Source organism: Pseudorasbora parva, chromosome 8, assembly GCF_024679245.1.
Source record: "Pseudorasbora parva isolate DD20220531a chromosome 8, ASM2467924v1, whole genome shotgun sequence".
Taxonomy (NCBI): domain Eukaryota; kingdom Metazoa; phylum Chordata; class Actinopteri; order Cypriniformes; family Gobionidae; genus Pseudorasbora; species Pseudorasbora parva.
In genome coordinates, this window is record NC_090179.1 from 33,019,234 (window position 1) to 33,042,664 (window position 23,431).

At 36.0% G+C, this 23,431-nt stretch overlaps 1 protein-coding gene across 6 annotated transcripts in view; it reads right to left on the minus strand.

Annotated features, from left to right (window-relative positions):
- cadm2b (cell adhesion molecule 2b) overlaps positions 1-23,431 on the minus strand; it is a 263,536-nt gene that overhangs the window by 12,630 nt on the left and 227,475 nt on the right. For all 6 annotated transcript variants that reach the window (XM_067450978.1, XM_067450974.1, XM_067450979.1 and 3 more), the window contains exons 6-8: positions 13,885-14,046; positions 13,178-13,268; positions 11,335-11,513 (exon numbers count right to left, since the gene is read on the minus strand). In XM_067450978.1, coding sequence (XP_067307079.1) covers positions 11,335-11,513; positions 13,178-13,268; positions 13,885-14,046 — 432 coding nt within the window. The remainder of the gene's footprint in view (positions 1-11,334; positions 11,514-13,177; positions 13,269-13,884; positions 14,047-23,431) is intronic.

Sequence of the window (23,431 nt, forward strand, 5' to 3'; positions counted from 1 at the left end):
ATCCAGTTGAGGTCTTTCCTGGTTCGGTTGAAACACGCCCTATAATCACAGCCCAATGGAGCAGTTTCAGACTCATATTCTGACTAGAATTGAGTATGACCACGTCAGGCTAACTGAACGCTTCTCCAGAGAGGAATCCTTTTATTTTTAATATTCAAAAATGTCTGTGTGCTGCTGCGCATCTCTGTGTGCGTAACAAGCAGAGTGTAGGCGCGTATATAACTATTCGCTGTTTAAATAACACAAAAAACACTGCACTACACTGACTTTAGACCAGGGCTTTTGTTGGTCAATGGCGCAGTCTATTTCAGTTGCCTCGAAAATGCACCACCAATGAAAACGTTTTCAGACCAGCACGCCCATGGGCGAACAGATGTTTGTAGTTAACATTTCAAACTGGATGACCACAAAGAAGAAATGGAGGGAAAAAACTGAAAGAAACTGCCGTTTTCACAAAATTCCTGGAGCTGTCAAAAGTCCACTGGATATTTTAAGTCATCTGGCAGACTTTTGCTAACAAATAAACGGGAATTCCACAGTCCAGGAAACAGAGAATGAACATTTACATTCAGTATACTACCAACATTACAACAATACAAAGCGAAGATACACCTTTAGAGGAGTTGGGCTATAGCTTGAGCTGCGAGGTGTATCTGTAAAACAACGCAGATATGCATATGTACATTTTTAGAGAGCATCATATGTTTGCTGAAAGCGAAGAACAGCTGTAAAAAGAGTTTTATGGAAAGCCCTAATATGAAATTTGGTTGTATTTTATGCAAATTACTAACTAGAAACATGCTTGCTCATAAAGGCCAAAGTATACTTCACTTTTTATGCATACGCAAGGGTCAGCGTACAGTGCGTGTGATGCGAAATTCGTCATCAGAAGAGTATGGGCGTACTGAATGCCCACCGCCAGATTTTTCTAACAGCAATTTCTGTAATGCTCAGGTTGTATAATTACATTCATTTTTTGCAGTATTTATATGGGTTGTAAGTCTTGGTGAAAGGTTGATCAAAACTGCTCATGCATTGAATGCCTGTGTATGCGTACGAGTCAAAAGAAGCATACTTTGCAAGGATGTGTGTTCGACTGTGCGCATACGCTCACATGGGCGTTAAAAAAACTAAAGTATTCCTTCAGCTTTAGAATACTCCAAATTCATTAATATTAGCACAAGGTTAAGAAAAAAATGCAAACCTGTGCAAACAAATACCAATAACCCACGCAATAACTAGTGAATGAGACCCAATGTTGCTTGTCCCCACTCCCCACAAGCTTTTTCGTTCACACTGGAGAATCTGCCCTTCGATTTATTGAAACAGAGCATATGTCTGATGAGAAATGCCTTTTATCTCTCACCTCTTTGACAGACTGACAACCAGAATTTCATCTGTGGCTAGTTTTTTTCCCCTCAACACTGGAGCCAAAAACCTTTTAGTCCAATTTGTACAATCAGGGAAAAAAGAATTTCTGATGTAAAAAGGTGGAGGTGACGTGAAGTGGCAGCGAGAGAGATGGAGAAAGACAGAGATGGGAAGAGAGGAAAAGATCCACATTCCCGCAGCAGTTCAAACGCTGTGTGACTGCTCCCGGGTCGTTTCTGCAACGGGCTGAGTGCGTTTCCCCCAGGGTTTCTGATGTGGGTGAATCTCACGAATCCTGACAAGAACGCGCCTGGGCTATATTTCAACTCAAAAGAAGTACGAAATTATATTTTGTTTAAAGAACATTAAGCCTGTATTTAGTGTTGTTGATGGAGATTTTGCGTATGTGACCCTGGTGGCCACTGAGGGCAGCACAAGTTACAAAATATACACAAGTTTGGGGTCAGTAATTTTCTTTGAAAAGTAGTCTCTTAAGGCATGTTCATACCATGGACGATAACTATAAAGATAACAATAAAGATATGGTTCTAAAAGGCATTCTCAATGTTAAAGAATAGCAGAGTTCACACCACAACTAGATTCGGTAAACCCAGCCTGATCTGCCGGCGATTTGATTTCGCCCGGAAACCTGTACATTGATTACTACTGCTTCTGTTACACTTTTGTGGGAACCAATCACAGACTGGCTTATCCACCTGGTGTGCTATTGGCGGGTTTAACACGATGACAGATAGAGAAACTATGGGTCCTTACCATAGCCTTAAAAAAAATGGTCGTTGCCCATTGATCACGCCTCTTGTGCTCTGATTGGTTGAAGGACTATCCAATTGCGTACAGTCATTTGAAAATGCTTGTTTATCACATCTCTTGTGGTCTGATTGGTTGAAGGACTATCCAATTGCGTATGGAGTTATTTGTATTAAGCTCATTTATCACATCTCTTGTGCAGAGGTGTCAAGTAACGAAGTACAAATACTTTGTTACCTTACTTAAGTAGAAATTTTGGGTATCTATACTTTACTGGAGTAATTATTTTTCTGCCTACTTTTTACTTCTACTCCTTACATTTTCACGCAATTATCTGTACTTTCTACTCCTTACTTTTTAAAAATAGCCTCGTTACTCCTCTTTCATTTCATCTTGTTTAAAAAAAATGCAGATAAATCGCGTCATCCGGATAGTGTGAATTTGATTGTGGTTGGATGAGAAGTGTAAACATATACCAAACCAACACCCTATTGGTTACTACGCGATCCATGACTCAAAGCACAAATCACACACGGTGTTGCCAGATTGGGCGGGTTCCAGCGGACGAGCACGCACTTTCAGTCAATCAGCAGCAGCAGACGCGCTCAGTCATGACAGCCAGGTTTTTAGCGGGATAACTCGTCGTAGATGTACTACATATTCAAGTGATCGCTATGCTAAAGTGGCATACCGGTACATACAGTATATATACACAAGCCGTTTCTACAGTAAGGAGTGGGAGAGTGAACCAACTCTCAAACGTGGATTACACCTGTGACTCGAAGACACTTTATAAATATAATCATGATTCCTGTCCATCATTCAGGACATCTGCAACTAGCAACCCCAACAGCTGCTGAAAGAGGTTTGAATCAATGATGAATTAGTTTTGACAGGGCTAAGTGCATGTTCTATGAACTTCACAAGTGTACTGTAGTTTTGTCAGAGCAAAGCTAAGCGCATTGTTGATATTTTTTTGTCGGCGGATTATTGTACAGTATCAATGAATCGCATTGTGACAGTGGTGTGAATGGGCGTAGATTACGCGGGGGACGGGGGGACGGGACGTGTCCCCTTCACTTTTAATACAATGTATCTTCGTCCCCCGCACTTTTACTGGGTCTCACCGATCCTAATCGAGGATTCGAACCGGTGTTACCCTGCGCGGCGGCGGGCAAGTTAACAGGGACGCTAAAGACAGCCTTCTCTAATCTCGGTTGATAGCGCGCTTCACGCGTCACGGTCAAATGTATTTACATAGACCAATGGGAATACATCAAGATTTAAATTCAGAGACAAAAATTAATCTATGCATGACCTGCCATTTTATTCGCATCTAAATATGAGGAGGGCGCTCTCATAGAATGTCCAAAAGCGGATTCGTAGAAGTAATATCCAGTCACGCTGGAGCTGAAGGAAAACAATCGCTATGAGTGATGAAACGTGACGACGACAATCAGACGATTGCGACAATATATAATTTATATGTGTTTTTCAAGCCATCTCAATGTAGCCTATTTATTGACAATAAAGTATCACATAAATAATGCAGCTTTTTTAATGTTTAGTAGGCTATCTTCTGCTCACCACGGCTGCATTTATTTAATCAAAAATAGTTAAACAGTAATATTGTGAAATATTATTACAAATTAAAACAGCCTATTTTCTTATGTGAATAGTAATTTATTCCTGTAATCAAAGCTGAATTTATCATCATTACTCCAGTCTTCAGTGTCACATGATCCTTCACTAATCATTGTCATATGACGATTTTGTAATCAAGAAACATGATTATCTGTGTTGAAAGCAGTTGTGCTGCTTAAAAATGTTGTGGAAACCATGATACATTTTATTTTTCAGGATTCTTTGATGAATAGCAAGTTCAATTGACAGCTTTTATTTGCATTTATTAAATAAATTATCTTTTATAATATAAAAAATATCACTTGTGATCAATTGAATGCATGTCTGATCAATAAAAGTATTCATTTCTCTCTTTTTTCAATTGTACCACAAATGTTTAGATGGCTTCCACAAATATTAAGCAGCACCATGAGCAGCACAACTGATAATAATCATTAATGTGTGTTGATCATCAAATCCTCTGAGAATGATCAGTGAAAGATCATGTGACACTGAATGATGATAAATTCAGGAATAAATTGCACTTTATTATATATTCACATAGAGAACAGCTGGTTAAATCTATGGAGACTTAATAATGCACAAGTGTTTGTAAAATTGGCATAAAATATAGGAGAAAAATATAGATATTAGAGGTTATTGTTCAGCAGTGTATTTGATATCTTACCAAATTAAGAGCAAGAGATGCGAATGCGATAAATTATATTGGTCCAAAAAAAAAAATTGGTATTACGACATTTCTGTCCCCCTCACTCCTGAAAAGATGGCTACGCCCCTGGTGGTGTGTTTTAACGTATGAAATGCCTGTTAATTATGTGCTTTTTCTGATCTCTTATATTGGGCACTGTTTGCACTTAAAGTGGCTTATTCAATAAAATATCATCACATTATTTTTGTAGTTATAGTTTTGGCTGTGTTTTTTTTTTCCCGGGGGAGTGGGCTGGTTTTGTTGAGCTTTGAGCCCTGCACACGCCCTGCACAATCCTATGACACACTCCTGCAGTCATTAAAATAGTTCAGTTTTTTTTTTTTAATGTCCAAGTAGTTATATTTCGTTTAGTTTCTTTATTAAAGTTAATTTAGAAAAATGTTTGGATAATTTGTTTGTTTGTTAATTTTTTTTAAAGTGACAACCAAGCAGTCAGCGGCCGACAGTGGGTATGAGGTTAGGGAGGGGTGTAAAAAAAGTCAGGGCCCGTAGGGCTCTAAAGTGTCGTCAATCTGGCAACACTGATCATACATGTAGCCTACATTTACATTCCAATAAAGGTTATTGATAACATTACTTATAGGCAACTAGTCATCATATCTTCCGCTTCAGGAAACATGTTAATGCTCAGCAGTACACATATGGTATATGTCCATTGTACTAAAATGCATTCATTTTCAATGGGTATATATGTGGCTGAAACAGGTAGCCAGTGCCTCCCAAATTTTTCAACATTAACATTTTAATATAACATTATAGTCATTATGGCCTTTAGAAAAATGTTTTTGAGGAGGTGACGTAGTGCGCTATATGCCCCTGTGGTGTGGCCTAAGCTTTTGTCTTTAATGGCATTTTTTTCCTTACATTACTTTTACTTTTATACTTTAAGTAGTTTTGAAACCAGTACTTTTACACTTTTACTTAAGTAAAAAGTTTGAGTTGAAACTTCAACTTTTACAGAAGTATTTTTAAACCCTAGTATCTATACTTCCACTTGAGTAATGAATGCAAGTACTTTTGACACCTCTGCTCTTGTGGTCTGATTGGTTGAAGGACTATCCAATTGCATACAGAGTCATTTGAATTATGCTCGTTTATCACGCCTCTTGTGCTCTGATTGGTTGAGGACTATCCAATTGCGTACAGAGTCATTTGAATAATGCTCGTTTATCACGCCTCTTGTGGTCTGATTGGTTGAAGGACTATCCAATTGCATACAGAGTCATTTGAATTAAGCTCATTTATCACATCTCTTGTGGTCTGATTGGTTGAAGGACTATCCAATTGCATACAGAGTCATTTGAATTATGCTTGTTTATCACGCCTCTTGTGGTCTGATTGGTTGAGGGACTATCCAATTGCGTACAGAGTCATTTGAATTATGCTCGTTTATCACGCCTCTTGTGGTCTGATTGGTTGAGGGACTATCCAATTGCATACAGATTCATTTGAATTATGCTTGTTTTTTTGCCCCTTGTGGTCTGATTGGTTGAAGGACTATCCAATTTCATACGGAGTCATTTGAATAATGCTTGTTTATCACACCCTCTTGTGCAGTAGAAAATACAGAGCACACCAATGTTCAATTTTAAATTGAGCTTGGTCTGGTGATAGCCAGACAACACCACAGCTATAACAATAACGGCTCAGAGAAGCAATATCGTTGGAGTCACGATTTTATCCAGCTAATGAACGATAAAAACAGTGACAGCCAATCAGAATCCATCTTGATTTAGGAGCTTGAACATTAAAAGCGGCAGACATGTATGCGCTTAGAATAAACAGAATGATATCTTCCACTGGTGTGGATGCTAATATAGTTATCTTTATAGATATTTGTTTTTGGTGTGAATCGAACTTTATGTTTAGTAAACACAGTAATATTGTGAAACTCTATTACAATTTAAAATATCAATTTACTATTTTAACAACTTTTAAAATGTAATTTATTCCTGTAAAGGAAAAGCTGAATTTTCAGCATCATTACATCACATGATCCATCAGAAATCATTCTAATATGAAGAAGAGACATTTCTTATTATTGTCAACATTTGTGCTGAAACCGTGATATATATAATATATTTTTTAAGGATTCTATGATGAATAAAAAGTTCAAAAGAACAGCATTTATCTGAAACATTTTTACTGACATTTTTGTTCAAATGAACGCATCTCTGCTGGAAAAAAAGTATTTTTTTTTTTTACTGACCCCAAATGTGTAATACTAGTGAACATTTTCATGTGCTTGCTTTTTGGTGCACTTCAGGCATATAGGTAAAAAAAACCTAGATAATATTTATATTTTGTTATGCATACACTGTGTTGTTGTGAAGCACACATTCTTTCTATGATTCTTTTTTCCACCACTGAATAAAAAATAAAGAAAGTTAATTGTGACTTTTTATCTCACAATTCTGACTTTACAGCTTACAACTAGTTTACTGATATAAACTCGCAATTGTGAGAAAAATAGTCAGCATTGTGAGATAATTACCTTAATTATCTTTTAAATCGTTTTATTCCATGGAGGAAAAACAAGCCTCCATATCTTTCTGTAGAAAGGCACTGTATTTAATTCTACTATTCAAGCTTGTACTTCTCTGCACATTTATAGCATATTTTGACATATTAAAACATTTTTTTTTATTTTTTTTTATGTAGACTCATTTTGGGACAGTGGAGGTTTTTCTTACATCCTTATGCTTCTGACTAGCTAATATGACCTGGATTTGTGCAAACATCACCCATATGCCCAGTTCTACAGATCCTGTCCAAAACTATGCAAAAACAGCTCTATTTACATGTTTATTTTCATTTTTTTCTTGATGGTCAATGCTCCTCTTCTGGTTCTTTAATGTTTAATACTTGACTTCTACATCAGAAACCTACGTGATCACTTGCTAGTTTCCTCCGCCTGGACTTCAAATGCGTGCTGTTTTGATCAGTCTCTGCGTGGCGTGGGCCGCCCACGCTCTTCCTTTACATGTCTCCCGGACTGATTACCAATACATAATTAGCTCTTTAAATAAGACCTAAGACTGAAGAGGAGGAAGAAGTTAAAAGAAGTATAAATACAACTCAGCAGTTTCAAGCTCTTTGGCAAGGATTTCGTTTAGGGTCAAAATGCCCCACGAGTGCCTCTGGAAGCATTTCATCTCTTGCTCCAGCAGCAGGGCGCACTTCTGAAAAGACGTCAATTTTATGGATGTTTGCACGCTTTTCCCAGCAAGTAAACGAAACTCTTTTTCATCTGTTCTCATGGTTTTAATTGAGAGGGGGTTGGTATAGCGAACACACGCTGATTATAGGAAGCAAGTAATAAATATTTTACAGTTCCAAGCAAGTGCTGGATTAAACCCATGAGACATAAATGCTGATGCTCATTTAAAAGTCTGAGGAGAACTCGGGGCTCAGAGTAGCCAGAGGGAGTCTCGTCTGCTCCGACCTACTGCTGGGTACGATTAGACTATACATTACACCTGCAGGAGAGATGTCACAGGTCTCTCAACGGCTCAATAACACTCAGATATATAGGAGCGTGCAGACCAATACATGGATTTTCACATCTAGAGGAGCAATTGGATTGTCTGTGGACCCTGCTGTTTTCTAGCTCATGCTTGTCTTTCTAGAAATTGGCTGCTGTGAGTGGCTTGACTTATGAATATATGGAGGTTTCAGTTTTGTCTGTATGGGCTTTTTTAATACTAAAATACTACTATTTAATCTAACTCTGAAACTTTGATGTGCATATTTAAATATACACATGACTCTAACAGATATTACTAGCCCTTTTTCTGGAAAAAGTGTAAATGTGGTACTATGATGTTTATTTGAGCATCCTGAGCAGCCCAACATAGTGGCATTGCCTCAAACCAATGGTGTGAGTTTGGGGGTGGGGCTAACTGTTTCTCCAACCAATGGCAGTTGGGGTGGAGGTGTAATAAAACGAATCCTATTTTTTTCATGATCATTTGAATATACTACCGGATTTCTACTGATACAAAGCTTAATGCTAATCGCTGAAGTATCCCTTTAAGAGTGACTCCCTTAAATAGGACTTAAGTATTTATACAATATGTAATTTCATAAATATTTGTATTGCCTTTGAAATATGTTTAAAGTGTCCTGTCGAATGCACTGACAAGCCTTTGGGTCAACTAAAATATATTTTCTATCGAAACATATGCCATATTTAAATTATATTTGTAATTACACATTTGTAATGATAAAGTTGCAATTTAGAACATTTAAAATAATATTCACTTTAAATGTAACATTGAATAACACGCTACAGTTAAACATGATAAGTACTTTACATGCTAGTCAACACATCATAAGTGTACTTCATTAGTGCAACAAAAGATTATTAAAACTATATTATTTTAAATGTATTTTAAAATAAAACTTTTCATTTGACTGTGGTGTGACAGGCAGCGGGGCGAGGGACCGCGAGAGCGGGCCGGTGATTAATGTTCACGAGTGCCAGCTGCGTGGCACACCGGTCTCGTCTCGCGGCCATGGGACGGGAGCATATAAGGAGGAGCAAGAGCTGCGGAAGACGAGAGAGGACCAGGCCTGGATTTTATGTTATGTTTTGTTTTTGTGTTATTATGTGTTTGTGGGCAGTCGTCCGTGAGGGGCTGCCCACGTTTTATTTTGTGTGTTTGCGGGCAGTCGTCCGTGAGGGGCTGCCCACGGTTTTACTTTCGTTTTGTTTATTTCTTTTGAGTTAATAAATGTTGTTAAACGTTCGCCGGTTCCCGCCTCCTTCCTTCCCATCTACGAACATCATTACATTGACATTAGCACAAAGTGCACTTAACACAAAAAGTATGCAAAAGTAAACTTTTGCATACTTTTTGTATTAAGTGCACTTTATGATATATCCCTTTCAATCATTCAATTCCGTATGATACTAATTTCTAAGCATCAAACTCTAACCGCACATGATTAATGTTAAATATCACGGCCCAATTTGCCATAACAGAATACTAAAATAGCAGAATTTGCCACCCAGCTTTGCATTTATTTCCTTTCCTAAACACTTTTTCTATCTGTCCTTGGAAAAATAAAGTGTACCTAGCCAGCAGACACATTAATAAACGGAAATTAAAACGCTAACTGGAGATGAATAGAGACTGTGTGATTTCAACTGACATTTATTGCCACTTGGCAGTCGTACCATTAGCAAATTAGGTTCATTTCAGAGCCGAGTCGGACAACTCATCCTGAGAGGAAGGGCTTAATATATATCACTCGGGTGAAGTCAGACATCTAGATGAATTAGAAGCAGAGGTAATGAGTCATGTGAATGAAATTTTCCCTCTTTTCCTCTCTACACCTGTCTGTATCTTGCTGCCTCACATTTCTTTAACTTGGAGGTCAACGTTTGACTGATTAGCGTGGTTATTAGCATTTGGTTAGTCTTTGCTAGTAAATGATAGAACTAAAAGTGTTATCTATCTATCTATCTATCTATCTATCTATCTATCTATCTATCTATCTATCTATCTATCTATCTATCTATCTATCTATCTATCTATCTATCTATCTATCTATCTATCTATCTATCTATCTATCTATCTATCTATCTATCTATCTATCTATCTATCTACTTATCTATCTATCTATCTATCTATCTATCTATCTATCTATCTATCTATCTATCTATCTGTCTGTCTGTCTGTCTGTCTGTCTGTCTGTCTGTCTGTCTGTCTGTCTGTCTGTCTGTCTGTCTGTCGTTCTGTCTGTCTGTCTGTCTGTCAGATATATATATATTGGCTAGTATGTCGCTTATATATTTTAAGCTAAAAATGCTAAACCTTCACCCAAAAAATATTTTATACATGTGTTTATTAATGAAAACTGAGAGATAGTGAGAACTGACTTTAGGACCTGACAGCAGAACAGCTTGTTTGATCCATATAGAGCTATAAGGCTATCTAGTGGCAAGAGTCATGAAATATATATAGCTGTTTTGAGCCTGTTATTGCATGTAGTGGAGAGATATTTCGAATTTATGTTAAAAAAATGTGCTTAAATTATATTATTTATTGACAAAATCTAAAATCTAGTAATTTAAAGGTAAATAAAAAAATATATTTAAAAAAATCAGCTTTCTGGACAAAAAAAAAAAGCAATAATTTCAGGGCTACGGGTAGTTTTGACCCGCAATGGAAGGATTTGTTACAGCATGTGAGGGAAGGATGAAGGTTAACCTGATTCAGTTGTAGAGCTTCTACACAGTGAAGAAGATCTTTATTTTGTGTGTCTGTTTGTCTTGTTAATTTGGCAAAATAAATCTAGGGCAGCAGAAAGTCATGGAGAGTTGTGGGCTCAACTTTCAAAAGGAATCCGTCCATACGGGACCCTCCTGTTGTGAAAAGTCTCTTTTTTTTTCAGTACAAAAAATGTGACTTCTGTTGGGCCTATTAAAAAGCGATGCTACAAATCCGTCTCTGTCCCGGGTGCTCTGTATCTTCCTTCCAATTTTAGCTTGACAAATGTTATCCGCATTAGCAGTGGACCCTTAATTGTGTTCTTCTCTTGCTTTACTTCCTGTTTTGGAGAACCAACTTATCATTTCTGGCTTTGTCTCACTTTGGTGGCAAATACTGCAGCCACCAGCATTTTCTGTTGTATACCCCCAACACACAAGAACACTGGTAAACTAGGCCAGGAGGAGTTTACTGAGTGCGTATGTGTGTTTTGATGCAGATTACGATGGATATTAACGTAAACTTTCACAAATAAAATAAATAATGAGAACACATGAGAATATAAAAAAATAAACGTATGGATTTATTGCCCTCCAGAGACTGTGTTGACCCAGAAGTACTTACCATACACATACAGCGTAAATTCGTCCCTGTTGGTGCCGAGGATGTTGCTGGCCTCACAGCGGTATGTGCCGTTGTCTGTTTTGTTCAGTGTGGTAATGATTAGATCTCTACCCTCCACGATCATTCGTTCGACATCAGGAAGCTCACCTCCATCTTTCGTCCAAAAAACCGGCTCAGGCCTAAAAACAACAGAGTGATTTAGCTTGAGGCTTAAGAAATGTAAAGGTTGAGAACTCACAACAAGCAAACAAAAAAGCATGAGAACCTTATAAGTCAAAATATATGAACAAAATATATAACACTGGCCTAGTGTTTTTTTGTTTTTTGTTTTTAACTGCAAAAATACTACATAGTGCACCTTTCCCCATACAATAAAGCTAAATTCAAACTAAAGGTCAATACAAAACCAACAAAAAACAAGTACGGTAAAAAGTGCACAGATCTGTATTTTGTTAGGGCAGTATTTGTGGCAGTCGAGAAATCACGCTGTGAAATGGGCAGATAGTATTTGTGTATGTTAGAGGCAAACTATAAATGCATCAGTGTGTTTTGTAATTGTCCCATATAAAACTGTAACGACCAATTTAAAAATGGTATAATAAAATGTGCTAATTCACAATATTAATACATCCTTTATTAAATCACTTTGTCAAATTTAACGTGTCTTCACAGATGGTGTCGACTGCTGAATTGATTTATTCATTGCTAATAGTCCTTAATGCAAGCAGAGTCGTACAAACAGAAGGCATAGCGTTGCATTATTTAAGGTTCAATATTTGTAACATTCATGCAAAATGTAGTAATAATAACAACACCTAATAATTATGTACTTATGTCTGAGAACAATTTCTTAGCATTTAAGAAATATATATATATATATATATATAGTATAGGCATAGGGTTATACAGGCATCTGGCAACACAGTGGTATTACTGGTATTATTTTTTCCCATTAACAAACAGTATATATATATATATATATATATATATATATATATATATATATATATATATATATATATATATATATATATATATATATATATATATATATATATATATATATATATATATATATATCGGAATGTATGTATATATTCGATCATTTATACCAGTAACACCAATATAGCTTTTTAAAATTTGACTGGGGGCATCAGAATGGCTATAAACGGCCCTGACTGCATGCCAAGTTGGTGTATCAGTTGAGCATCTTGTTGCATTTCAAACACAAATAAACTCCATGCTTTTGTGCCAACAAATGTACTGCTATGCTAGTTTATGTAGATACCCCCCAGTGTACAGGAAAATGTACACTATACAGGATTTTTCCATTAAATGTTTTGTTAGAAATGATTTTAGTAAAAAAGAAAAAAAGAGTGCTTTTGTTGCACTCTATCAATCTATTTTTAAAAACAAGAACACATCAATGTAAATTTCCCCCTATTGTACTTCATTTGCAAATATATAATTAAAAAAATGTATGATATGTAGTCATATGATTATATGTAAAAACCATACAGCTCCTGTAATCATTATAGGGAAGTCTGGTGGCAGAAAAGATTTTTCTCTCATGTTGTTATCATTTTTGCTCAAGGAACTTTTTATGGTTTTGTCCTCTACCTCAGAAAGGTCACACTGAAAGAGTTACAACTGCCTCTAGATGATTATATGACTCACTAAATCTCTCCCAAATATCACAATTTGATTTAGTATTATTGCTTTTTGTTCTCGGCATGCAGATAAGGGCCGCCTTGAGATGTGATGATTCTGCAAGTTCAACTTCATAAGACAAACCGTATTCAAATAATCTTTGTGTAGGTGATTAAAAGAAGGCTGCACTCACAGTGGGTTGCCTTTGGATACACACTCCAGTTTGAAGTACTGTCCTTCTTGAGGTACTATTACTGAGTGCACAATCTGTACCTGAGGAGGATCTGGATTGACAAAAAACAAAAAAACAAAAACAAAAAACAAGACAACCAAAACGAAAACACAACACAAAACAAGATGCAACAAAAACAAAATCACAAAACAAATTAAAACAACAAGACACAAAAACAAATAAAAAAATTAAAAAAAAGACACCACAAAAACAAAATAAAACAAAAACCAGACACAACAAAAACAAAATAAAACAAAAACAAGACACAACAGAAACAACAAAAACTCAAAATGAAACCAAAACAAAACAAAAACACAAGACAAGACACAAAAACAAAAGAAAACACAAGACGCAACAAAAACAAAACAAAATGTAAAAAAAGAAGGAAAAAAGGGATATTTTTTGTAAATATATTATACATTATACAATCAGTTATTGTAAAATAGTAACACTTAGTAAAACCCTTTTTTTTAAATTCATGTAAAAGTTATTTACACTGTTTACACTATTTTGAAAACATGTTACTGAGCTACGGTTACATTACTACTAAACTTTGCCAAGTTGGTGTTACTGTACACATAACACTCTTCAGACTGGTGCTGGTAGATGTCCCGTTTCAGATGATCTAATAGCAGTTTCCATTAAAATGATCCAAAATCATGACTCACAGTGGACCTCCAGCACTTCTGTGACCTGGTGCGGCAAAGAGCCCAGAGCTATGTGCTCCACCACGCAGGTGTACGCTGCTCCATCGTCCTTCCTGTCCACCTTGAGGTGTACGCTGCTCCTGACCGTGAAGGACCTCCCAGTGGCGTTTACCTCTTTCTGGCCTGTTAAAACAGTAACAAGAAGACCTATCAAACTAATGTTACACATACAGTACTATACAGGTACCTACTGTAAAAAAATGTTGTTGGTTTTTGTTGGTTTAACTTAAAAAAGTAAGTAACCTGGTTGCCTTAAAATTGTGAGTTTATTGAAATAAAAAATTTGAGTTGACACTATGAAGGAAATTTGATTAATAAATAGAAACTCAAAATATTATTGTATCTGAACCACATAAAAAAATTGATAAATCATACCTATTGGCATGTTTTACTGTGTTATCAGAAATAAAACACACACACACACTGTAAAAAATTATTTAGAAAAAAAGTTACCTGGTTGCCTTAAAATTTTGAGTTCATTGAAATTAAAATTTTGAGTTAATACAATGAACATTTTTTGAGCTTCGACAACCTTTATTAAAATATTATTCAAAGATTTTGTAAGCATATTGGGTAATTGTGTGTGTTTTATTTCTGATGACGCAGTGAAACATGCCAAATTGTGCTATTTTAATGATTTATCAAATTGTTTTTGTGGTTTGGATACAATAATATTTTGAGTTCCTTTTTATTAAACAAATTTCCTTCATTGTATCAACTCAAATTTTTTTATTTCAATAAACTCAAAATTTTAAGGCAACCAGGTTACTTACTTTTTTTAAAGTTAAACCAACAAAAACCAACCAAAAGTTTTTACAGTGCACATAATTACCCAATATGCTCACAAAATCTTTTAATAATATTTTAATAAAGGTTGTCGAATTTTAAAAAAAAAATGTTCATTGTATTAACTCAAAATTTTAATTTCGATGAACTCAAAATTTTAAGGCAACCAGGTAACTTTTTTTCTAAATAATTTTTTACAGTGTACATCATATATTGTGATTATTAAGTGTTCTGTGATACTCATTTCTTAAATCACTGTGAGTAACATGTTTGTACCTCAGAGGCAACACAACTTTGAACACATTCGAATGTATTGTTAGTATGACAGTTTTGACCAAGTAAAACAGCACTGCGTTAACCCACAATTTTTATTGGTCAGATAAAGTGACCTGTATGAGTAGTAACTCAGCACAGAGTGGTGCAGGTATTACATCACTTTGTTGGCCAAAACGTGGAAGTGAGCATTTTAGCACTTCCAGTTCCCTCGTCACAAAGTCGAAGGGTTCTTTGAATGGGATTTTGGTTAAATGGTTGAAATAAGGTCTGTGGTGAACACAAACTCAAGACACTTTCACATTTTATTTTATGACATAAAATACATCAGTATTACCCCACTCGTGAATTTGTGAAGCTGTTACGAGTCTTGAAAAAGGCGGTTGCTTAAAAGTGGCTAAAAGGGACTACAGAGGCTGTCAAGGAGATTAAACACCATCATGTTAAAAAGGTAGGAGCTTTTACAGCCTCATTATGCTCATAACTGTGCTCTTATAAACTATTCTAGAAAAAAGTTTTGAAATCAAACTGAAAGAGTTGTCGAAAGCTTAGTGATGGTGACATTGAAATCACGGGACCGTGGTGTAGTCCGTTTATAGCCTACATTTCGCTTTTTAATTCTGGCGTCATATAAATACAGGCATCCAAAAGCCTGTTTTAATCCAAAAGCCTATGGGAAAATCCTATTGGGTTGGCCTACAAAGTGACGTCACATCTGTGCCACTCTATTGGCTATTTCATTAGAATGAAACAAAACGTTAATTTAAGTTACCAAACGTAACTGAAGGAGGTGAAAACCGGCAAGCATTGAATGTGACTTTAATCGCTATAGTCCTGTCGGATTGCTTTCAATCGGCTGTGGAGGTGAAGACAACAACTCCCATGATTCCACGCTCATTCACTGCGGCATCAAGCTACACCTTTGTTATTGTTTTTAATAAGCAACCTCAAGCAGCAAAACCTACACACTTTCCCTTTAATCATTTATATGTGATTATACAGGTATTATCTTTAAACTGTGTACATCTACAGCATTGTGACATTCTTCTGTTTGCAGAACGTTTTTTGTTTGCAATCACACAGAAGAACAGCAATCCACCAATAGAAAGTGACCTAATACTATACAGCTCAAAACATTGTGCCTTTTACCCTGGCATTTATTTGAAAACCTGAGGAAATGTGAAGAACAAAAAATCATTTAGCGCTTGTAAATAATCCTTATAACGTCTGCGTGCGGAAGAGCACAGAAAGTGATAGAGAATCAGCAACCAGATATAATAACCCTCAGAGCCATGTCTGCGTTCCGTCCCTGGATCTACAGCATCATGAATGGCTGAGTAAAACATCTCCCTGGAGGATTGTCTCCTGAAAACATCTTACTAAACATATACATGCATGACCTGTCCAGATAAAACGGACAAGTATCTCTTTCCCTAGAGACACAGACAAAGTAAAACATTCATAACATCAATGGTGTCCTTGGGTTTTTTCATCCAAATCCCATCCATGTTGTCTATTCAAAACACTGATGAAACACTAAAGAAATAAAATGAAATGGCAAACCCATTTTACTTCCATCATGTTCTTAACTGGTAGAGCATTGCGCTAGCAACACAAAGGTTGTTAGTTCAATTCAAAGGAAACACTAGTATTGATAAAAATGCATCTTCTAAATGTGCTGCAAGTCACTTCGGATTTAGCACCTGCCAAATGTAATCAGGACTTAACATGAACTGTTTTGCTCACCAGCCACTGTGGAAAGTGGTTTTCCAAAGTTACCAGCCACTCTAGCTTTTCCACTGGCCATAGTTTTAACATCAATACCATGGTGAAAAACAGCCATATAGATCTCATAATTTGGCAGCAGGGATACAGTGAGGTAAATACGTATTTGAACACTCTGCTATTTTGCAAGTTCTCCCACTTAGAAATCATGGATGGGTCTGAAATTGTCATCATAGGTGCATGTCCACTGTGAGAGACATAATCTAAAAATAAATAAATAAATAAAATGAAATAAATACAAAAATCCTATTACTATTTAAATAACTATTTATTAATTATGATACAGCTTTATCATATTTGAACACCTGAGAAAATAGCCTTTGTTTGCAATTTACAGAGGTCAAACGTTTCCTGTAGTTTTTCACCAGGTTTGCACACACTGCAGGAGAATTTGGCCCACTCCTCCACACAGATCTTCCCTAGATCAGTCAGGTTTCTGGCCCGTCACTGAGAAACACCGAGTTTGAGCTACCTCCAAAGATTCTCAATTGGGTTTAGGTCTGGAGACTGGCTAGGCCACACCAGAACCTTGATATGCTTCTTAAAGAGCCACTCCTTGGTTATCCTGGCTGTGTGCTTCAGGTCATTTTCATGTTGGAACCCATCTTCAATGCTCTAACTGAGGGAAGGAGGTTGTTCCCCAGAATCTCGCAATACATGGCCCCGGTCATCCTCTCCTTAATACAGTGCAGTCGCCCTGTCCCATGTGCAGAAAAACACCCCTAAAGCATGATGCTACCACCCCCATGCTTCACAGTAGGGATGGTGTTCTTGGGATGGTACGCATCATTCTTCTTCCTCCAAACACGTTTAGTGGAATTATGACCAAAAAGTTCTATTTTGGTCTCATCTGACCACATGACTTTCTCCCATAACTCCTCTGGATCCTCCAAATGGTCATTGGCAAACTTAAGACGGGCCTGGACATGTGCTGGTTTAAACAGGGGAAACTGCCATGCATGATTTCAAACCATGACGTCTTAGTGTATTACCAACAGTAACCTTGGAAATGGTGGTCCCGGCTCTTTTCAAGTCATTGAACAGCTCCTCCCTGGCTCCCTGGTGTAGTTCTAGGATGATTTCTAACCTTTCTTAGGATCATTGAGACCCCATGAGATGAGATCTTGCATGGAGCCCCAGTCCGAGAGAGACTGACAGTCATGTTTAGCTTCTTCCATTTTATAATAATAATAATAATAATAATAATAATAATAATAATAATAATAATAAGTTCGATTTATATATCGCTTTTCAAGGCACTCAAAGCGCTTTACATTGAAGAGGGGGATCTCCTCAAACCACCACCAGTTTGCAGCATCCACCTGGATGATGCGATGGCAGCCATATTGCGCCAGAACGCTCACCACACACCAGCTGATTGGTGGAGAGGAGACAGAGTGATGAAGCCAATCAGGATAAGGGGATGATTAGGAGGCCATGATGGACAGAAGCCAATGGGCTAATGATTGCTCCAACAGTGGACCTTTTTTCACCAAGCTGCTTGGCAATTTCCCTGTAGCCCTTACCAGCCTTGTGGAGGTGTACAATTTTGTTTTAATAAATAAATGTAATAAACTCAGAAAACTATGTTCTCTGAATATCTGAAATTTGATAAATCATGAAAAATTTTTTTACAGTGCATTATTCTGTTGCATGTGTTTTATATATATATTTTCCCAACTGTTTATTCACTTAAAACATAGCTGACTATGTTTTACGTGAATAAGACAGACAGACATTTTGGCATTAATATGTTTTTATTTTACTGATTAAGCGCAATAAGCAGCGAAAAAGAACTTGGATTAGTACTCAGAGACAGCTTTATGTGAGCAATCTTTGGGTGTGAGAACAAAATCTACAGGAATGCGTGTCATTAATCAAAAAACAAAGGTAACAGAGATTTATTCACGGCTCTTGACAAAATAACTTTTGAAGCTTTAATAAGGATTAAATTAAATTTATCATTTATGTAGTGCCGACTGATTGATAACTGTGTTTCACAGGGCACAGGTAAATATGACATTTATTATGGGTTTATCTGAGGACTGTTTTAAGTTCACTTAAATTAAAAGTTGTTATATTTTTTGAAGCCATATTAATGTAGAAAAATATATAGCTTTAAATTACAATGTACTGTAATGTTGAATGGATATAATTAATGTTTAAAATTGAGGGGAAACATTTTCATTATGACACCAGTAGCTGTATTAGTATCATTGATACTGGCTTTCATTTATAAAAAAGATGCTACTAAACAAATATTTAAAATATACTATCTTTGTTTTTTCTACATTCATTTTGAGATTAACTGTGAAGTTATAACATTATAAAATAAATTAAAAACATATGATTTATCATGATTAATCACAGATTTTTTTAGTTGATTGACAGCACTAATTAAAATACATTGTGGCAGCTGAAAGCATTGAATACATAAAAAGTGTATTTAGAATTATTAATTTTGTCCATTTTAATTACATTATATATATATATATATATATATATATATATATATATATATATATATATATATATATATATATATATATATATATATATATATATATATATATTTGATAAATAGAAAGCTCAAAAGAATAGCATTTATTTGAGGTATAAATAATAAATTAAAAAAAAAACAATAAAAAAACAAACAAACAATGTTACACTTACTACCAAGTAAGTAAGTATACTGTATATATATATATATATATATATATATATATATATATATATATATATATATATATATATATATATTTATATATATTTAAATATTAATCGTTTTGGCTGTCCCCAAAATTATGAACGGTATAATATGTGGTTCTGTATGAGCATGGAGCGATGAACAAAACACCCATGGTAATACCATGGTACATTTTGTTAGTGTAGGAAATTAATAACATGCTGGTATTATAAAATAAGTAAGAAAATATACGTACTGTAAGTAAGTAAAAATATTTTTTTTCTACTGCTGGTGTTCAGTATGAAGAATTGATGATATGTAATTTCATATACAGCAACAAGTGTTGATGCTTATAGCTGTGCAATATGTTGCAGTGTGGTATCTGGTCAGTGATGTGAAAGCTAGATATTGAGTGTACTAAGCAGCAGAAGCACACACTCTCTCTCTCTCTCTCTCTCTCTCTCTCTCTCTCTCTCTCTCTCTCTCTCTCTCTCTCTCTCTCTCTCTCTCTCTCTCTCTCTCTCTCTCTCTGAGACCTGTGTAATGCTTCTGGTGTGCAGGTAAAATCAATTGCATTTCTCAGAGGAGAGGTAGAAATATTGAAAGTAGATTCTTTCACTGTTATTATTACATTTTGATGTTGGATTATAGCCAAGGAGCTGCTATGCGGTAAAGAATATGTTCTGAGTGTTTTTGTTCAATCCAAAGCTGTTGGGTGTTCTGAGTGGCACAGTAGGGGGATGCTAGTGTACTCTGGATTGCTGCTTACTAGCAAAAACACCCACCCACAATGTTTCAATATAAATAAAAGCGATTTTTTCCCCTTCTAATTAGAAGTCTGATACGCACTTATATGATCTGATTAGCAAATTGTAAAGAGAACAAGTTCTTAAAGGAGCTGTATGTAAGAAATGTATTTCAATTAATCGTAAAATAGCCCTGATATGTCACTAGACATTAAGAAATCAAGTTAATTTCAAATACTTATATCACTGACAACAGTAGTCCGGCCAGGATAGTCATTTAAAAGTTGTTGTTGAAGCCCTCAACTGATGTTGATGTTGTCATGTTGTGTTTTGGCCTGAAGCTCCACCCTCCACCTATCGACCAATCACGAAGTCAGTAGTGTTTCAGCATCCGGGTTGCCAGCTCTACTCTAGTTACCACAGCAACAGCTATAAACGTTCCTGCTGGATCCTGCAGCCAATCTGGCAACCTCGAGTCAGGGGGGAGGGGAAGAGGGGATACACTGCTCTACAGTCATTTGAAAGTGATCGCAGTACCGGTTTTGGCCACAATCTTACATACACTTCCTTTAATTCTTGTGAACCAATTCTTAACAAGTGGCCACAATATATTCAGCATTGCTAAATAATTGATTGTTGCACAATTAATCTGTTAAAATTCCACCCCACATAAACTTTTTTTAAACATCAACAAAATAAAAAATTCACAGCTTTTCAACTATGTTTACACATTTGAAACAGATTTGAAGATTCTTCATAACCATCATTTACTCACCTCATGTCTTTTCAAACCTGTAGGACCCTTTTCTTGTGTGTAAAGTAAAAGATGTTTTGAGAAATGTGAAATGTTTTTTTTTTTTTTTTTTTTTTTTGCACATACAGTAGAAGTTGTTTGGTTGTGAACATTCTTCAAAACACTTTGTGTTTCATTAAAGAAGAAAGTCATACAGGTTTGGAATGACAGGAATGTGAGTAAATCATGACAAAATAATACTTTTTGGTTGAACCATTTAAGAACAAATAGCAACCAAATTAAAGGGATAGTTCACCAAATATTTCTGTCATTAATTACCCCACCCCATTCTAAACCCATATTGCCTTCATTCATCTTCAGAACACAAATGAAGATCTTTTTGATGAAATCTGGGAGCTTTCTGTACCTCCATTGACAGCTATGCAACTACAACGCTGACGCTTCAAAAAGTTCATAAAGAGATTGCTAAACTAATCCATATGAATTAGAGTGGTTTAGTCTATATATGGTTTATTCAAATAAACATTCATCAACTCACAAATCATTTTTGGTAAACACAAGCTCAAGCATGTTCGCTTGACGTGGGAGAACCAATGAGGTTCATTCTTGTATGTTATGCAGCACATTTGAGCTTCCACACAAACCAATGAGGTTCATTCTTGTGTTACGCATGCAGGTTCGAGTTTAAGCAAGAACCAATGAGGTTCATTTTTGTGTTAGGCAGCAGGTTCGGTTGAATTACGGTTTATGTTCTCTGATCAGTTTATAAGTAAATTAAAGCCTAAATTGAATCTGTTCATCATAAAGCGATCAAGTCTCTTAAAAAAAATTGGACTAAACCACTTAAATTCATTTTAGGACCTCTTTATGAACTTTTTTGAGAAGATGAATGAAAATCTTACTGGTTTGAAACGACATGAGGGTGAGTAATTAATGACAGATTTTACATTTTTTGGGTGAACTATACTTTTAAGTATACATTTTATTACAAATGAGCTTGTAGTTACTAACACCCCCTACTTTAACCCCCAGGTCCTAAAACAGTCCTTGTGAATAGCTGGTGCAAACCTATCCAATGTGGTAAAGCAGCATGAAAAGCACATGAAAGAAGGCAAATATTGTAGCTTATTTAGCACAGTTCCAAAGAAAGCAAATTGTAGCTTAACCCCCCCCCCCCCCCCCCCCCCCCCCAAAAAAAAAACACCAGCAAACCCCGGTGGTAAAAAAGCTCTCAGGAGATTTTGATTGTGTGCTGAAGTTCCAAGAGTCGCAAAGGCTGCACTGAAAGTTCTGTCGATGGCAGCCAGGGTATCCATCAACACAAGGCTTCGTATCTCCCTGACCATCCTAAAGTGAGCGGTATCGCACTGTGTTAGATATTCTGTTTGGGCCTGCGTGCTGGTCTCTAGAAGCACATCCAATGCGTCTCACAAGATCAGATCACAGAGCGAGATTCCTTTGAATTGGAGTGAGTGACAGGCAGTCCGGCTGTGATGCCATGCTCACGCGTGCCACTGGCCTTTAAGTATGGCTTGCATGAATGCCATCTGAGTCTGTCCTGTCTAACGGAGTCTCAGGCCATCAATCACCACCACCAGATCAGCGGACTGGGGCTTCTACCCGAGATGTGTGAGCCTTAGCCCTTGGAGGGATGTCTGGGGTAACATATTGGTTAAAGTTGAACCGATGTATTGTGCTATGCTGCACTACCGTACATCAGATTGAATCAAAGTATCAGAAACTATATATTTTTCAGACAAATATGATTCATCTCACTGGTGAATAAACATTTACACTATATATAATTATATATATATATATATATATATATATATATATATATATATATATATATATATATATATATATATATATATATATATATATATATATAATCATGTATGTATATAATTAGCATAATATATTTAATTATTAAAGGAATTTTAGGATTTAAAAAAATACATTAATACTTTTATTCAGCATAGATACAATTAACTTCTTACCCAATACTCCCCATTTTGGCAAGTGGGGTGTAAATGACATACCCAAAATAAAAAGGTTGCTGCTCATAAGTATTCTTAAAGGTGCCCTAGAATGAAAAATTTAATTAACCTTGACGTGAAATAGTAAGAGTTCAGTACATGGACATCACATACTGTGAGTCTCAAACACCATTGCCTCCTATTTCTTATGTAAATCTCGTAAATCAAAAATTTAACAGAAAAAAAGTGCTTCTCAACATAAACCCAACCATGACGTAAGCCTTGGGGTTCATTTATATGGACGCCACCAACATTTGCATCTGTCCAAACAATCCGAATCTACTGATGGTACACAAGACACTCTAAGATAGCAAAAACGGCTCAACCTCAAATGATTAAGGTTTATAATAATCGGATACCACAACAAATCGTTCGTTTGTTCGCCCCATTTCTAGCAAGCTTCACTCAGCGTCTTAAACTGAAGAAAGGGGCAACT